The sequence below is a fragment of the Cetorhinus maximus genome, chromosome 19 (genome assembly GCF_964194155.1).
Source record: "Cetorhinus maximus chromosome 19, sCetMax3.hap1.1, whole genome shotgun sequence".
Classification (NCBI taxonomy): Eukaryota; Metazoa; Chordata; class Chondrichthyes; order Lamniformes; family Cetorhinidae; genus Cetorhinus; species Cetorhinus maximus.
The window spans coordinates 75,133,333-75,151,947 of NC_135897.1; the positions used below are offsets into that span (position 1 = coordinate 75,133,333).

Sequence of the window (18,615 nt, forward strand, 5' to 3'; positions counted from 1 at the left end):
CACTCTGGAGGAGCCCTGCAGTACTCATCAGAGCATGCAATATGATTCATCGCGGTCTGCTGATTCTACACTCGTCATCATGAAGGCCCAGGCCTTTCCATAGTTATATGGAGAGCAACTGTGGAGGAGCAGGAGGAAGGGAGTAGGTAAGCAACATATACACTTTCTGAGCGGGCTGACTGTGATCTACCCATCCACCTGCAGTTCCAGTGAACACAGTCACAGTTCCCCTTTCTACAGCAGACCCATACCATACTTTTCTTCTCACTGATCAGGAATAAGCCGTTTAGTTACAATTCCATTACTGTGATTTATAAATTACTTTTGTTGCCAAAGCTAAGATAGGACATATATAAGGCACACATTGCCCAGAACAGTTTAGATTACCTAATGGCAGTTTTGGCAACAAGATTGCCCAGCAACGATCCACTCGGAGGTCCCAGATTACAGTAACACATGCTCAGCGTTAATAGCTGACCATTCTCTTTTAGTCCATGGCATAGGCCTCTGAGCCCTTCATCAAGAAGCCTGAAAGTAATAAACTTGTTATTAATTTATTAGACAGGAAACATATTTGCACCATTCTGTTAAGATATGAAGGATAATATCCCTTTAACCACTTAGGACTGCTCATATACTAGTAATGTAGGACTTCTACAAAAACAGGCTAGTTTATGTGGATCAAAAACAGCAGAGTTACAGCTGCAAGGCATTCTTTATATGACCATTAAGTTCATACACTGCCATCAGTTGCTTAGAACTAAACAATAATAGCTTCAAACCACTTTCACCATACAGAGAGATTTGAAAACAATATGCAGTTTATTATTAAATACTTTCAAGATGGGATTATCCCTCATATTGATTATCAGCTCCCAGGAGTTATTTAATCATTACTTTCAGAAATGTAGCAGGACAATAAATTTCAGAAATTAGTTTGATTAAATTACCAAGTATTTAGGAATTATTATTACAGAAATAAGCCATTTGGTTTAAGAGGTCCATTCTGGTATTTATGGTCCAAGAGTTTCCTCCCACCCCCTGCTTCAGCTAACTCCATCAACATACCTTTCTATTCCTTTCTCCCTCACATGCTTATCTAGCTGCCTCTTGAATGCACCTATGCTACTCACCTGAACTGCTGATAGCAAGTTCCACGTTCTAACCATGTTTTCGGTAAATCAGTTTCTCCTGTTTGATTTGTTCATGATTATCCTGTATCAGTGGCCCTTACTATTCTAGCCCAATATGTACTGCTTAAGAATCAATTGACAATTAAAAGTACTGTCTTTTAACTGATACCTCAGAGCAATGTTACATAGGTTGAGGCCATAACAAGCAAATCATTTAAGAAATGCTTAGGTGCCCCTAATGGGAAGATAGCAGGTCTCATAGAATATTAAGGTTGAATGAGCTAAGGGATCATCTTTATCTGACCTATCTTATAATGTATACATTAGAATGTAGTTATTAATCTGGAGTATATTGATCCTTAAAATAAAACTTGTTGCCAAAGAAGAGGCACGCCAACTATCGACTTAGGCCGGGATTTTCCAGCCCTGTCGTGGTGGGACTCGCCGTGGGAGATTTGGCGGCCCAGCCGAAAGTCCATTGACTTGCAGCAGAACCGGACGATCCCGGTGGCAGGAGGGGGCGGAAAATCCCTCCCTTAACTTTGATTTCTGGATTTATTGAAGTCAAATTAAATCTTGTCATTAAATCAAACTCATTAGTTGGAACATCCAGCTGTTTCCTCTGACAAGCGAATGGTCATATGGTGTATGGTGCATATGGGTCTGCTGTAGAAAGGGGAACTGTGACTGTGTTCACCGGAACTGCAGGTGGATGGGTGGATCACAGTCAGCCCACTCAGAAAGGGTATATGTTGCTTACCTACTCCCTTCCTCCTGCTCCTCCACAGTTGCTCTCCATATAACTGGGGAAAGGCCTGGGCCTTCATGATGACGAGTGTAGAATCAGCAGACCGCGATGAATCATGTTGCATTCTCTGATGAGTACTGCAGGGCTCCTGGGAGCAGATAATCAATTTGAGGGATAATCCCATCTTGAAATAATTTAATAATAAACTGCATATTGTTTTAAAATCTTTCTGTATGGTGAAAGTGGCTTGAAGCTATTATTGTTTAGTTCTAAGCAACTGATGGCAGTGTATGATGTTAATGGTCGTATAAAGAATGCCTTGCAGCTGTAACTCTGCTGTTTTTGATCCACATAAACTAGCCTGTTTTTGTAGCAGTCCTACATTACTAGTATATGAGCAGTCCTAAGTGGTTAAAGGGATATCATCCTTCATATCGTAACAGATGAGTTACTTTGATTCACCTTGTTTAATTCATTCCAAAGGATATAAACATCTTAAAAGGAAAGCCGTGAAGCACACAGTGAATCTTCAGATGATGGTGAAATCAAATTAATCACCAGAAATTTGCAGGGGGCAGAATATGCTCTACACTTTGTCATGACAGCAGACTACAGCTACCAACTACCTATGGGCATTTGAACTTTTTTTAAGGAAGACCCGTGTTTTTAAAAGAAATATAAAGTAAAGACTGATCAAAAGGCTGATCATGTAAAGTGACCACTTTCTGGAAAATTCCTATGTACTGATAGACCTATCCTGAGGGAACATGGAATGTCCCACCTGAAGAGGTGTCAAGGCTTACTTCAGAGACACTTGGAAGGATGATATGGAAAATGCAAAAGACTGGACTTTTAACCTCATATGTTTACGGAGACAATGGCGACTGATTCCCACATCTCAGCAGCCATCTAAAAATCCATCTCCTGTTGATTTATATCTCAGGATGTGTAAAATGGTCTGAGATGAAAGAAAAACGGAGTCTGGGTGCAAGTCATGACTGTTTCCCTTCCCTTTATTCATTCATGGGATGTGGAAGAAAAATGGGTTAAAAAGCTGGCTGCAGACCAGTGTTCGTGAGTGACAGAAACAAGAAGAAACACCAGTCAGTTGCTCCTGCAAAGACAAGAAGGCAATACTCTCTCTCTCTTTTGCTGGAGGCAAGGTTTTAACAGAAACCACAAGCAATAGGGAGACAAGACAGCTTCTTCAGAGAGAACCAGGATTCCTTCCCCCCAGGACAGGCCAACAAATGTTTCCAACAGACTGTGAATCTGCCAAAGTCAGCTCTACTAAAATCACCCAACTTAAGCTAACTCTTTCTGAGACTCAAGAAAGCCTGGTTAAATTGGCTCCTTATAAAAAGTAAATACGCTGGGACTGGGAAAAGGTATCCACCGGGAAAGGATTTTAAAACTAAACCTTGTTCCAATCAACCGAGGAGGCCGAACAAAGAGGGGAGCCAACTCATTCCTCCGCACCTGGGATCATAACAAAATTGGTGTCCCATCCTGGTTGCAACTAATTGGGCGACTTGACCTAGGACTGGCCATGAGAACTGGTAAGGAGGTAAGAAGACCTAGAATACCTATGGAGGTATTCTTGGAAATGTGCAAAATTAACTATAGGGCATTACAACAAGCCAAGAACACATTGCCTAATGACACCCTTTCATATCCTTAACACAACCTGGAGCCTGTTGAACAACAGTATGTACTGAACCAGACAATTAGCAATGACAATGGCTGCATGTCGTATGGTGTAATCAGACACGCACCAATAGGGTACGTTGCACAGTATTATGTATCTGGCCTTGGCACAGTTGGAAAATTTGATGGAAATTTCAGTCATCTATGCTTATCAGACTGGCATGAAACCAACATAAACCTTCTGCATGTTGTTTCAAGTTACTGTCATTTAGAGCTTTTGAGTCATCATACAGCCTACCTGCAAAAGTCATAAGGGTAGCAACCAACTATCCTGTACCTGTGGCAGGTAAACAACCACTCAGCTATTAGGGAAGCTCTGATCCCAATATATATAATTGGCTATCCCTTATATTTAACATAGTTTCACAATGAATGCTGCTCAAAGAAATTTTTTTTGGACCTCTCTTGCTGTTAAGATCGCCATTGACTTCAGCTTTTTTTTATTCATTCATGGGATGTGGGCATCACTGGCTATGCTAGCATTTATTTCCCATCCCTAATTGCCCTTGAGAAGGTGATGGTGAGCTGCCTTCTTGAACCGCTCATCTCAATCTCTCCCGATGATTTTATTACCATGTTCTTATGATCCACATAAGCTCTTGAATCACTTTATTACTATAAGCAGTGACCAAACAACATGTCCCTGATCCTCAAGAGATGGATGAGTGACCTTTCCAATCCTTCAGCTTCTCATCCTTTATAAAGTAAATCTGTTCAGCAGACCTGGTCATGGTGTGGGGAGAGGGGTAACTCACAGGAGTGAAATATCTTGGCGGGCCGTCAATGAGCACAGGGGGTCTGAAAAAGAGGCACTTGCCACCCCCCTCCACCCCCCACCACCCCCACCACCAACCCAAATCAACTCATCATATGCTGATCCCACAAGCAAGGAGGTACACTGAAATACATGGGTAGTGCAAACTCACATACATTGAAATACATGGGTATTGCAAGTTGAGGGGGGCTGGGGCACCTTCTTTGGTTTTGGACTCATGGGGTTAGCTATTCCTGAGGACAGGCGAGGGGAGCCTGCACACCATTTGCCATTTTGGTTTATGTCACTACTCCTCATGACCAATGGGTGGGTTGCGACTGTGTGACAGAGGAAATTTGGGATGAGCGAGACTCTTGAAGTTGAGCCCCATCTTGTTTGGTATTATCTCAGTTCCAGCAAAGACAAAACACCACTACAACTCATTGCACCTATTCTACATGTTCCAGTCAAATTATTAGAGAGATAAATGCCCTTCACCAGAGCTGGGGGTGGTGAATCTTCTTGTAACTAGTCATGAGAGTGTGCTCGCCTATTTGTTTTGGGCTGATGGGGTGCTTTTCTCTCCAAAGGCCAGGACAAATAAGCACTGAGCCAGTTCGTTAGGGATTAGATGACCAGTCATGTGCGTAGGGGTCTAATGTAACATTCCACATGCGTTTCTGAACTCAACCTCACAAAAACAGGGAAGGTGATGGTCACATTTGAGAACCGGTCATGATGTCATGAGCCTTTTCAGATTATCACAACTAACCAGGTGGGAATATTAACAGTTTAAACAAAATTACTAAGGCTTATATCTTAAAATCAAAGAAATTTCTGAACTGCAGGCCATATACTTACTCATTATAATCCAGAACAATGCAAGTTAATGCACTGAAACTGACAGCTTTCCCAAGCCTTTCTATTGACCATGTATCTATTCCACAATCCAACAGCTCTATTTTGGAAAATGGATATGATGTTCGTCCATGGAGTTCCAGAACTATTGCCTATATTGTCACAATGAACAGGAAAAAAGGCAAGGTGTGAACAATTACTTTCAAAGGTTATTTGAAGCTAAGATACTAGCTAGTCTTTTTGTAATTTCATGCACTTCACTTAAGGAAACATGTGAAGGTTTCAGAATTCCCACTCTAGTACGATTGAGAGGACTATTTTAATGAATTAAAAAGTATGAATATAAGATGCAGGGTTCCCTTTAATTTTAAAAAGATCAATAATTAGTACAAACATATGGAAGTGACAGGCGCGAGAAGACCATCTGGTCCATGAAGCCGTGCCCGCATGATGGCTAGAGTATACTTCCTGGTCCCTTTGGAGCCATGTCATCCCCTGGCAGAGGCAGAAAAAGAAAAATCCACTGTTAATAATGAACAATGAAACCACACTAGAAAGCTTCTCTCTGTTCCTCTTGATGATCAGAATCAGTCCAGGGGATAGGCAATATATTTGTTATCTGCTAATCCATTTACTTCAATATGACGCAATCATCGACCCACTCATGACCCAGCAACCTCTTCAAACAATTAGAGCTTTTCTTCTAATCTTAAATAAAATTAAGAATCTACTTATCTTTTAATATAGAAGGGAAGGGGGCTTACTCCTAAATCTTTCCTTAATCTTTTTGGAGCATGTGGCATGCATGACCAACAACTGTATCCTAAACTCAACAAATCCACTGCGAAACCAGCTACCATGGAATGTGCAAGATTGAGAATGAAAACAGAAACTTGCAATCCAGAAAATCAGAAGTAGAGACCCAGCAAACAACATTCTTCTTGTTAGCATTTTGTGATTTGGACATTCCCCTAGCATCAAATCAGGCATTGTATGGACCAGTGGAGAACCTGGGGACTTTGCAGACACCATCTGCTTTAAAAATTTAGAAGACATGCAAAGAAAGACAAATGATCTTCCAGGCACAGAGAGTAAAGTTTGGTTATATCTCAATGGTGCAAAAACTCAGGCTATGAAAGTTATTGTTGTCTCTGGTGAAAATACATCTAGACAGTAAACTGTGCATCCGATCACCTACTTAGGCACTGTCGTGTAAGACAAATGTGATTGCCTGAGTAAAATTTTGAAGTTAGTTCAACAGACTGCAGGACAGAAGAGGATTTAAAAGCTTTTGGAGATATTTTGTACCTTCAAATCTCAAATATCTTAAGTGCGCTTGATAAATCAAATTGAAGTGGCAACGTAAGTGAACAGAAGATCTTGGTTGTGCTGGAATTTTTTTAAAAACATGGTTTTTGATGGATTATTGGTAATAAATATTAACAATTTTAATACCAAAATATTGCCACCTGAATTCTAAATTGAATGAAGCATTTGGAAGAAACCATTAGCTTTTGCGTTGTGGGTGATAAGATATGCAGTCACCATTATCTTACATGACATTGCATAAGTAGAGGGTGATTAACTGCACAGTTTGCAGCCAGAGACAACATTGTAATCTGGGCTTTTGCACCATTGAGGTATAACCAAACCTTTCTCTCTGTGTCTGGAAAATCATTTGTCTTTCTTTGTATATCTTCTATATTTTCATTAATGAGGCAGATGTGATCTGCAAAGTCCCCAAATTCTCCACTGGTCCATGTAATTCCTGATTTGATGCTAGTGGAGTGTCTCACTAATCACAACAGATTAAAAAGGATAGGGGATAAGATGCAGCCTTGCTTGCTGTATTGAACCAGTCTGTTATCTCATTGAATGTTTCAACCACACGCCGTGCTTCCTGATACAGAATCCCGATGATACTAATGACTTTCTTAGGTAATCCAAAAACTTTGAGAATCTGTCATGGTGAAGTTCTGCCAATACAACCAAGGGCCTTCTCAAAGCCAATGAAATGCAGCACACAAATAGTAAATGCAATTCTTTACTCTTTTAACTACATTGAGTAAAGCAAAGATCAAGTCGATGCAAAATCTGTTTTTGCCCTCCTTGGAGTCTATCATCAATGCCCACCCTAATTCTGTTGAGAACAATATTACAGAAAAGTTTGCCAGGGGCAGTGAACATCTGGAACCCTCTCCCCCAAAATACCATTGACGCTCAGTTAATTCAAAATTTCAAAACTGAGATTGATAGATTTTGTTAGGCAAGAGTATTAAAGGATATGGAACCAAACCAGGAATATGGAGTTAAGATCCAGGTCAGCAATGATTGGACAACAGAAAGGTTAGAGAGGATGAGTGGTCTACTCCCATTACCATGGGGGAGAGAAATGTAATACCCAGCACATACAACCAATTCTGTGCTTCCTCTTAGTAAGCTGACAATTATTCCTTTTGTCCAAACTTTACTGTTACTTTTTCCTATTCCAGTGAATGTAGTCAGATTTTCACCTCCAGTTTCCTTGAGTAATTTTGCACAATTCTGATCCTGTGTGTGACTTGTTTTTTTAAGTTAGCAATGGCTGACTAAGTACTATGTTCATTTTTTAAAATAAAGTTTCAAAGAATTAGTTATTTACTTTCGTCACATGCAGGAATTGATCGTGCAAAAGTAACACTTAAGCCACAAAAGTGCCAGGCAATGACCATCTTCAGCAAGAAAGAACCAAACTATCTCCACTTAACATTCAACAGCATTACCATCGCTGAATCCCCCAGCATCAATATCCTGGGGGTTACCACTGAACTGATCAGAAAATTAATTGGACTGGCCATAAAAATACTGTGGCTGCAAGAGCAAGACAGAGGCTGCAGCAGATAACTCACCTCCTAATTCTCCAAAGCCTGCAACCATCTACAAGACACAAGTCAGGAGTGTGATAGAATACCCTCCACTTGCTTGGATGAGTGCAGCTCCATCAATATTCAAGAAGCTCCACACCATCCAGGACAAAGCAGCCTGCTTGATTGGCACACCATCTACCACCTTAAACATTCATTCCCTCCACCACCGATGCACAGTGGCAGCAGTGTGTACCATATACAAGGTGCACTGCAGCAACTCACCAAAGATCCTTCGACAGCACCTTCCAAACCAGCAACATACATCACCTAGAAGGATAAGGACAGCAGATTCTTGGGAACACCACCACCTTCAAGTTTCCCTCAGCATCCAACTTGGAACTATAATCACCATTCCTTCATCGTCACTGGATCAGAACCCTGGTTCAAGGAGGTGGCTCACTGCCACCTTCTCAAAGACAATTGGGGATGGGCAATAAATGTTGGCCTGGCCAATGACGCTTACATCCCATGACCAAATTTAAAAAAAAGCTTAACATGTAGCAATTTTGGTGAGGACTTCAGATTGGCAGGTTCATAACACTGGAAAGAGCTTAAACTTCAGCTGGTAAAACTGTGAAAGACGACACTTTTTCAAATCATTCTTGAGAATTATTACTGGTAATGACAGTGATAATGGCAGAAGCTCTTGCCTGACTGGATCATTTCGTATTAACTATTCCCACCCCACAGGCAGGAAACGTATAGCAGATTCATTCTGTCAGGAGATAATTAAAAGTCTGAAAATATTTTAAAAGATGAAAAAATATCAAAATTCACATTAGTGCCAATATCCCGCAGTTCAGTATCCAGTCAAGTCTCTGGCACCATGACCCCCATGTGCATCGTTTTAATGTGCACTCTCCCCACTGCCCTCCCCACAAACCAGTGGCTTCAACATAATAGGGGAACTGTAGTTTGAGTTGCGGACGTTGCCGTTGTGAAAGTAGTAGTGCTCGTAGATGATTAATTACTTTAATAGTTCTGCATTAGGTACCATTGAAAAGGTTTGGATTTAGTTATATTACATATATAAACATTTAACCTTGCAATAGATTCTGAAATATGGGGCAGAAATTTTCCCTTGGCATGCGGGCTCAGCAGGGGTGGGTAGCTGCCGTCGGGAAGCCACCCATGATCGGGCCCGGAAGGCAATTTCACACTGGTGGGCCAATTAAGGCCTGCCCAGTGTGAAACGCGAGTGGCAGCGCTCAGCACTACCTGTGCAGGCGGAGGGAGGGGGGCAAGCCAGGCGCATGCGCGTGAGTGTGTGCTACATAATCTCCCTGAGGCACAGAGCTGCCTCTGGAAGATGAACCAATTTTTAGAAAAATTAAAGATCTTATAAATGTTATGAAGCATGTCCCCTCATAGGACTCTGTCACATGAGCAGGGACATATTATTAATGAAAAAATAAAGTTTTTATTTGATTTTTATTTGCTTTTGGAAACCTCATCCCGCCCATGGATGAGGTTTCCAAAACAGTGCAAAGGCTGCTTGGCCTTTTTGCCTGCCCGCCCACCGTAAGGTTGACCAGGCAGAGAAAAATGTCTTTTAATTTAACTTTTTAATGGTCTTAATAGGCCTTTCAATCGTCGGCGGGCGCGCTGGAGTCGGCAGCACGCCTGCCGACCGAAATATCGCGCAAGTATGTGATGACGTCGGGACGCATGCCCAATGTCATCAGGTGTCATTTTACGCTCGGTCGGGTTGGGCACGTGCCCGCCTGCCGAGCTAAACGTTTTACCCATGGGGTTGAATTTTACCAGGGGAACGTATTGCTCAATCCCTGGAAGAAATGTCAGACCCGCCAGTCAACCCACGTTAAACAGGGTCTTCCCCAGCAGTAACACGCTGAGGGCAGTATGAACGAGGTGATGAGAGTGGGGCTTCCTCCACTCAGTGGGATGAAGTCCCACCCTCAGGAGTACCAGCCAATCAGCTGCAGCTTCAGTTGCCCCAGCAGCATCAGTAGTGGGGGCTGCAGGGACTGCAAGTAGGTCCATGAATGAAGAGGACCTGGTCACTGGAGAGAGGTGAGAATGGGGTTTTCAATGGGGAAGGATCAGGGAGCCTAGGGAGGCGGGGGTGGGGGGGTGGTGGTGCGGTTCAGGGCTTTGGAGGCCAGGAGGGGGAAGAAAAAAGGAGGTTATCATTTGGGAGACGGCACCCTCAGTGTGCACAGGGCACCTCCAAAGGATATACCCCCCCACCTTCCATCCCGCCTTTTAAGCAGTTTGTTTAAAAAAAGGCTTGCCCACTCCCATGCCAGCTGTATTACGGCATGGGCAGCATATTATTTGTGTCAATTGGCTAGGTAACAAGCTCAGTTGACCCTCACTTATTTATTTAAAAATGGCGGGCAGGCTGCCAATATCAGCACCTGCTAACCTACCTATGGGGGACCGCTCAGGGAAGGCGGTGGGCATGTCACCCCTTGTATTTTACGTGCCCCTCCCCCCACTGAAAGCATGCTTGGCAGGGTGCCGTAAAATTCAGCCTCAGGATATATTGAGACCCTTTCTTGAAGCCACATGCTCTGCATACTCTCAAATAGCCATTAAAATTAGTAAGATTACTTACTAAATTTGCTACATCTTGGTTGCTAAGAGCAATGCGCCAGACACACAATTCTTTACCATACATGTAACGTTCATCTCGGATTGTCATTAGCAATGGTTTCAGAATGATTGGTGGCAAATCATCTGCAGTTGCCTCAGGGGGTGCAAGTATGAACTAGAAAGCAACCGGAAAGAATTATATAAAAACTTCTACTACTCCAACTAACACTTAATCCAAACCTAATTCACATTAACATAAAGCCTGCAAGGCAAAATTTCATTATACCAAATAAAAAAAATCACTTTTTTGCATCATCTACTTCTACCTTCTTGCAATTAATCTTTCTCTTAAAGCTCATTCCGAATTCCTTTCATGACTGCTGTTTCTCAGTCCATGATTTTTTTGTGCCAATGGTGTTTTTGCATATCCTTCCGCATATTTCAGTTGTAATGATACCATGAACATTATTTCATGTATGTTTGTTTTACGTACCATACCCAACACATTATTAAAAGTTTATCCACTTAATTATTTTGGGTTTTTTTTTTACAATTAATCTATTTTGCTAGTTATCTTAACAATCCAGTTTTTTGATCCATATCAAATTCTATTTAGAAAACATACAAAACATTCTTCAGAAGCAGAATATTGTCACTGTTCTAACTTTTTCCAATTTTTGACTGATCAGAAATGGCAACCTCCTCCACATAGATCAAGGTTGTTTAACATTGGACCCTTGAAATTGCAGAAGGGAAGGCAGAAACAGGAAAACACCAACAAGACAGAATAGTGGGTAAAACTTAATATTTGGTGTATTACAAAACAGGTGATAGTGAATCGGCAGCCCATTTAACCCCCACTCATTTTTATTGACATTGACTTTCGTGATCACACAAAGCCAAGATCTACCCCCAGGTCTCTTAACAGCTTGCTTCCACTGACACCATTGTGGTGGACCAAATTTTACCCAAACAGATGCATTCATTAGACATCATATTGTTTTGACAGGTTACAGAGGACCACAAAAGACCATTGTTAGCAAAATTTAAAAATGCTGGTAAATCCAGTACTCCCCCTTGAGATGGGGGAGAATGCTCAAAATTTTCAAATATTTGAGACCTGATTCATTTATCAATTTACCTTATGATCTACCCAATTTGGAATGGCAGTGCCATTAGTTTCAGTTACACACAGCTAGTCACGTATATTCACATAGAGCACAGCCATCTTAATGGTAAGGTACCTAATGTCTTGTTCATATCATTGGCTCTATTTTATATAAATGTGAATGAATTCTCCCAATCGATTTTTTAAAAAAAATCTTGATGCTATCTCAGACTTCAGTATTAATAAGCTGCTATGAAATCTATTTATTGGGTAACAAGACCATTTTCTAGTTGAACATAGGAACCCCAGGGCAATGCCTGCTACAAACAAGCTTCTGCACACAGACAGACCTGCTGTATGTAGTATTGGGATAATGAAGGAAGTAATTTACCAGTATTTTTCACAGTAACACTCATTGCCATTCCCATATTTGTTGTTATTTATAGTTATTGTTGCAACCTCAAGACTAGCAAATTAAATGTTACAAGTGTTCCATTTTTAGTTTCCTGCGAAATAGAAGACTTTTTGTGTAAGACTTTCCCAGTTCTTAGTGTTCGTTTTATAACGCTGTGGGCATCTTTCTTCCATATGTTTTTCATTTTACTTGAGATTTGGAAAACAAATAAATGGCTTGTTTCCAGAGACGTTGAGCTTTCACAATTGGTGCATGTCAAATAATGTTTGCATGCACCAAATTTCTGCACTCGCAAAATGTAACTTGCAGTGCAGCCAGTGTTTTTACCAATTTACACATGCAGGATGCACGTACACACAGGAGCAGGCCATTAAGCCACCCTAGCCTGTTCTGCCTTTCAATTAGATCATGGTTGTTCTGCATCTTAACTTCACCTATCCACCGTGATTCTGTAGCACTTCATACCCTTGCATTACAAAAACTTATCAATCCTAATTTTGAAATGTTTAATTGATCTAGCCTCAGCCTTCTCCTTTGGCTGGAGGAGAAGGGGAGAAAACGAGGAGAGTTCCAGAGGGAGTGACAAATAAATACTAGAAAAAGGGTACATGCTGTTGTGTTATTATAATTATATAATACCTTGGGCTTACTTATTGTACAAGACACAAGGCACCAATTGCTCATAAGGGATTGGGTAAACACGTTGTGGGTCCATTCACTAAGACTAGGCACATGAGGACAGTTATACATAAGTACAAAGCTTGAAGGCATCAGAGCTATTTATGCATGCTCTGCTCAAAGCAAAAATGAAACTAAGATTGGATCACATGACATTTCCCTTCTAGTTTTGTCGTGCTGATATCCCTTAAAGGCACACTACAATGCATGCTAGACCAATAACTTCCATTCACAATTGTAAAACACAACAGTATGAAGATATTCTATGAAGCATTGGGGAGATGTTGTGGTTTAACATTTCCTGTTGATTCCTTCTCGCTAATCTTGCAGTGCAAAATGTACTTCATTAGCCATGTTGTCAAGTCATGTTTTATTAATCAAAGCCCCCAAAAGTAATTATCTTGTGGGATACAAAAGGCTGTCTCTGTTTAAGGATTTCCCTACAACTAAATGCTGGACTCTGCTTCACTTCCTAAGGATAAGACAGCAGTTGAAATAAATGGCAGCTTTAGGAAAAACAAAGCTTCAAGATGGTTTTGGAAGCAAATTGGACTGAGTAATGGGATTAGTTCTGTGCCCTCTGTAGTATCCCTCCCAGCATCAAGTTGTGATCAGTGATTGAAATGATTGGTGAGCATGAACATATATGCTTCAATTCTGATTTCTGCTCAAGATTGGAGGGAATGGCAGCACTGCCAGAGGGCAGGAGTCGGAATGTGTGTAGGGGAAAGAAGGTGGGGGTCATGTTGACACTGAGATCCCAGGAAATGGAATCAGCAAGGCAAACCAGGAATTGGGCAGGGTTGGGGAAGTGACCTGGAGCATTGGGGGCTTATGGTATCTTTATGGAGACAAGAGGAGCACTCTTTCTCTTCCTAGTTCATAAGGAACCTCCTTCAAAAAGTGAAAAAAATACTAACTTACCTAGGACCAACCCATCTACAACAAAGTCTCAGTACCTCTCCTATAGTCCTGCTAAATTCCTGAAACCCCACCCTAGTTCTGCAACTTACCTATACTATTATATCTATACTATACTAGCCTAGTATGTACCTTCCTAGAGCAGCTAGCCTCATGCTCCCATCTTCCGTGCTCCAACACCAGCTACCCACTTTCAATATGATTCATTTTATGTCCTAAGTTTTAAAAAGGGAATTTAAAAAAGTGTACAGGAACTGCTGAAAGCACCAACTTATGCTGAACAATGCCACCAGGAGCCTACTTGTAACATATAACAATGCACCCAAAAACTTGTCTGGACTAAGGCAGGTGGGCAAATAACACTGCAAGCAGCGTTGGGTGCCCATGCTCTCCCAGTGCAAATTACTCTGATCCCAAGATTTTGAAGTGGGGTCAGAGATGCAATGGATTGGTGGCTGAAAATCCCAGCCTGTTTCCCTTCCCTTACAGCAAGGACCTAGGAGTTTAGCGTCCACATCACCTAGCATGCATTTCCTGTCCATCCAACCTCTTTTCATGCATCACACTCAAATTGTGATGCCAAATTTTCAGCAAAACATTACACAGAAATATAAGATCTAGAAAAACAAAAGCAGCCACTTGACACAAGGGCCAGCATATATCTGTAAGAACCCGAGCTTGAGTTTACTTAGCAACCAAAAGATGTCTTTTATATGCTTGAATAGCTGAATTAATGTTTTTACATGGAGATTTCAAACTCTTTCAAAATCTTGCCTTGAAGTTGATATAATAATGCAAAATTATATATTCTTGGGATGTTAAAGAATTTTTCAATTTCTTTTCAGTTCTTCCAAATTATTTGAAAACAAGCAGAATAAATTCTTTGGCTAGAGTTTCACTTGTCAATCGTTAAGGTGAATCAGCATGAGTGTTCGTTGATTGTGAGTCTGAGCGAGGAGGCAGACAAAAATATAGCTTTCTTTTTCTTCTTCATACAAATTGATTTGAAAGCTTATCAGGAAAACTTCCAATGCCATCATGTGTATTTTTTGGATTGTGGGAAAATGTAAATATTCTGTGACAGTCACGTCATGCTCATAAAGATAATTGGGCAGTGGACACTGTACTTTTAAAAAGAAAGGAACATGGAATAATGGAAACTGTACCCTCCCAAAATGGGTTCCAGAAAGTCAAGTGACTTCTGCTTGTGGTTTCTGGACAGACAGAGGCAATATGTCAGTGAAGTTACTTAAAAACGTAAATGGATTTCCCAGATGCAAATTGACTGCCCCCTCACCATTTCAATGGAAGAGATTTAAAGGATAATGGTTACCAGACCTGTCAGTCCCATGAAGATGGAATGTCAAATGAAGTATTTCAATGAACTAATCATAACTGGAATGTCGATGGGATATCAATCATCCCCTCCCATTGTGTATCAATCATTTCAGCTCCAACCCATTTTGTGGACAATGGGCTGCATCATAACTGCCATCACATGACCGAAACTAACTGGAGTGGGGGTACACAGCTTATTACTCCACAAGATAACCCAGCAAGGCAGGCTGGGACCAGCACCACTGAGGGATCACATGCAGCCAGAAGAAAGGAACCCTGCCTAAAACAAATAGTCAACTCAGTCAGTGAATGGGGCCTAATTTGTTTTACCTGTGAGATTACATTTCTTCTCTACAGGAGTTTGGCCACAATTTCAAAAGCCAGAAATTTCCAACCTCCATTTATCTTCAAGGAATCAAGAGAGAGTCCTTTGGGCTGGCAATGCTTTTCAACCTCAATCTTAAAGGACTGATTAAAATAAGTGACATGTGTCTTGTTATCTGTTAGTAATCTAAGTGCATGTTACATCTCTAGAAATCATCCTTTCTTGTGTTTGTGTGTGGCTGCGTGTTTGCAGAGTGGGTGTTTGTTGTGTTTACATTTTGGGTGTTGTGCAAGATAAACGTTTATCCTTTCTTTTGATTTAATCTTACAAGAAAGTCTGTTTGTGCCTGTTCTTTAACATCACAGCTCTAAAAGGCTCCTTGGAGAGCACCTTCCAAACCCATGACCACTACCATCTAGAAGGACAAGGGAAGCAGATAGGTGGGAATACCACCACCTAGAAGTTCTCTTTCAAGTCACTCACTATCCTGACTTGGAAATATATCACCATTCCTTCTCTGTTGCTGGGTCAAAATCCTGGAACTCCCTTCCTAACAGCACTGTGGGTGTACCTACACCACATGGACTGCAGCATTTCAAGAAAGCAGCTCACCACCACCTTCTCAAGGGCAACTAAGGGTGTGCAACAAATGCTGGCCCAGCCAGCAAAGCCCACATCCAGTGAATGAATAAAATAAAACACTTCTTCTCAAAAATACATCTTGTTGCGGTCAGCCAAGATGTGTGGAAAAGGGGGAAAAGTTATTCCACCACCTCTCCCAGTCTGTAATAATTCTAATTTTCATACGAGGGGCAATGTACCCAGGGCAGTATGTGAACAAAAATAGTCTTTTTATCCCCAAATCTCTACAATACCATTGTCCACAATGCCCATTTTCCCAAATATTCACTTCCCCCAAACGTGGCAAGACAGTGCGGTTGAAGACAGGGAGGGTGTCATGTGATGAAACCTCCAGGAATACATCCAACCAAAGTTGGCAACCCTATACCTACAGCCTACCTCCAATCATTCATTTCCCATCAACTACTCAAACTCACACTCAGTATATCCCTTCCCAGAAGATAATTTCTGTCTCTTCAATCACTCACTACCCCAAATGTTCACCCGTCAACCTTAGTTTTCACTATCCCATATCCCCCTTACTCAATATCCCAATCTCCTAAATACTCTCCATCTCCTCAACTGTACATTGGCCCTCCTTGTTCCTTTACTACACATTCTTCCACTCAAACTGCATCATGATCCCAAATCCTTAATATTTTCTTCCAAATACCTTCTATACTCTTTCCAAACTACTCACCATGTCCACCGTAACAACTCAATTTCTCCATCCATGAACACCTCGTATACAGCTTTCCAAATTTTTGCAAACACAGCACCTGTCTCACAAGCAATATGTTCACTCACTTATCATAAACTTCATTATAAAACACCATCCTCATAAAACACCATATCGTACAACTTCCCATTAACAGCCTTATTGATCAGCTAGTGTCATATTAACAAAAATGTACACCAACACTCTGGCTATTATAAAAAAAGCTAAATCTGCAGATGGCACAAATTTGAAATAAAGTCTGTAAATATTGGGAACATTCAGCAGGTCAGGCAGATTCTGTCCTGAAAGCAAAAAAAAAATAAACAATTCAGGTTGTATTTTTGGGCCCTGCTAAGGGGGCAATGAAGGTGAACAGGGCCTGAAAATAATGGTGTTGGCCATGTGCCAATTTCTCAACCCTATGTCTGGCGCCAGCCAGTTTTGTTAAGGTGGGTGCGGGACCAGCAGAGCTACCCGCCTGCACAAGGCAGGTAGTCAATTAGGTTCAATTAGGCCTTGTTAACGAGGAGTAAAGGAGGTCAACTGGGATTTTCCGGTTGATGTCCAGTTTCTTGATATGACAGGCGGCAGCTTAACTGCCTGGAGGTGTGCACCCATTGGCAGGCTTGGTCGAGGGTTTGGTGGGGGGCGGGGGTGCAGTGCTCCAAACCGGATACAGTTCCAAGCCCTCCCTGCCTGCCTGGGTGGGGCAAACAGCCCTGCAGAGGAATTCACCACCATCACCCCCAGGACGCCCGCCCCCTGCCTTCCACACACTGATGCCTGGCTGCCTTTTCAGTTTTGAATTAATTTTTTTAACAAGTTGGTGATAAGGCGCTTCCGCAGCCTCTATGCTAAAGTTGCCTTCTTACTTATCCTCTGTTTCAGGCTTCTTGGTCCATTGATGCTGGAAGGTCTCTGATTGCACCCCCCCACCCATCTTCAAAAGTCCACCTGCCACTCTTAACTATACAAGGAACGTCTCCACGCCAATTAAGGGGGCATCCCAGTCAAAATCCAAAAAAGTGGCTGTTTTCCGGGGGGGTGGGGGGGGTTGGGGGGGTGGGGGGGTGTGTGTGTGTGTGTGTGGGGAATGGGTTCACGATCCAGAATAAGTCCCAACTCCCGTTTCCTGTCTCTGAGGGGAAAATCCTGCCCTTCAGCCTTTATGGCCCTTCATCTGAGAAAGGGTTGCAATATTTAAAACTTTAACCATTTCACCTTCTCTGCAGACACTGCCTGATTCCAGCATTTTCTGTTTTCCTTCAGATATCACACTTTGCAAAACAATCTTAAACTGCTTTGTACATCTCATCTGCAACTAGAAACTGGCATTGGACATTGGAGTCTCTAAAGTTTCCTGACTAATAATGAATTTGTAAAAATAAAAAAAAAAATATATGGGTTACCTTTGTTAGGATTTCTTCGTTTTCAATGCATTTCTGCAGGTTTTGTACAAGCACTGAGCTGACTGCACTGAAAGTCTGAGCACAGTGTCGCTCGTAACTTTTCAAAAACTTCTGAATGATGACTGAAACATTTTGTTTCTTTTCCTTCTTATTCTTCTTCAGTTTTCCCATCCTTCTTGTTCTTCCTAAAACTTTACTGTAAAGTGACACAAAAGAAACAACTTACTGTTTGGCTCAGGTAGCTAATTCCAAGAGTATTTTATTTGTTTGAAACAAAAATGCCTCCTAGAAACCATTTCAACATGACAGGTGTAATGAATACCACGGGGCGGAATTTTACGGCCCCGCCAAAGTCAATGGACTTGTGAACGGCTCGCTGTATTTTAAGGCCCCGCCCCCGCCATGATGGGGCTTTAT

General features: G+C 41.6%; 1 protein-coding gene across 2 annotated transcripts in view; it reads right to left on the bottom strand.

Moving 5' to 3' along the window:
* The window catches only part of LOC144694225 (uncharacterized), a 53,682-nt gene extending 35,294 nt beyond the window's left edge, over window positions 1-18,388 (bottom strand). For both annotated transcript variants that reach the window (XM_078564570.1, XM_078564569.1), the window contains exons 1-4: window positions 18,199-18,388; window positions 10,688-10,840; window positions 5,204-5,352; window positions 388-528 (exon numbers count right to left, since the gene is read on the bottom strand). In XM_078564570.1, coding sequence (XP_078420696.1) covers window positions 388-528; window positions 5,204-5,352; window positions 10,688-10,840; window positions 18,199-18,369 — 614 coding nt within the window. In that variant the 5' untranslated portion in view covers window positions 18,370-18,388. The remainder of the gene's footprint in view (window positions 1-387; window positions 529-5,203; window positions 5,353-10,687; window positions 10,841-18,198) is intronic.
* Between the last annotated feature and the right edge of the window lie 227 nt (window positions 18,389-18,615).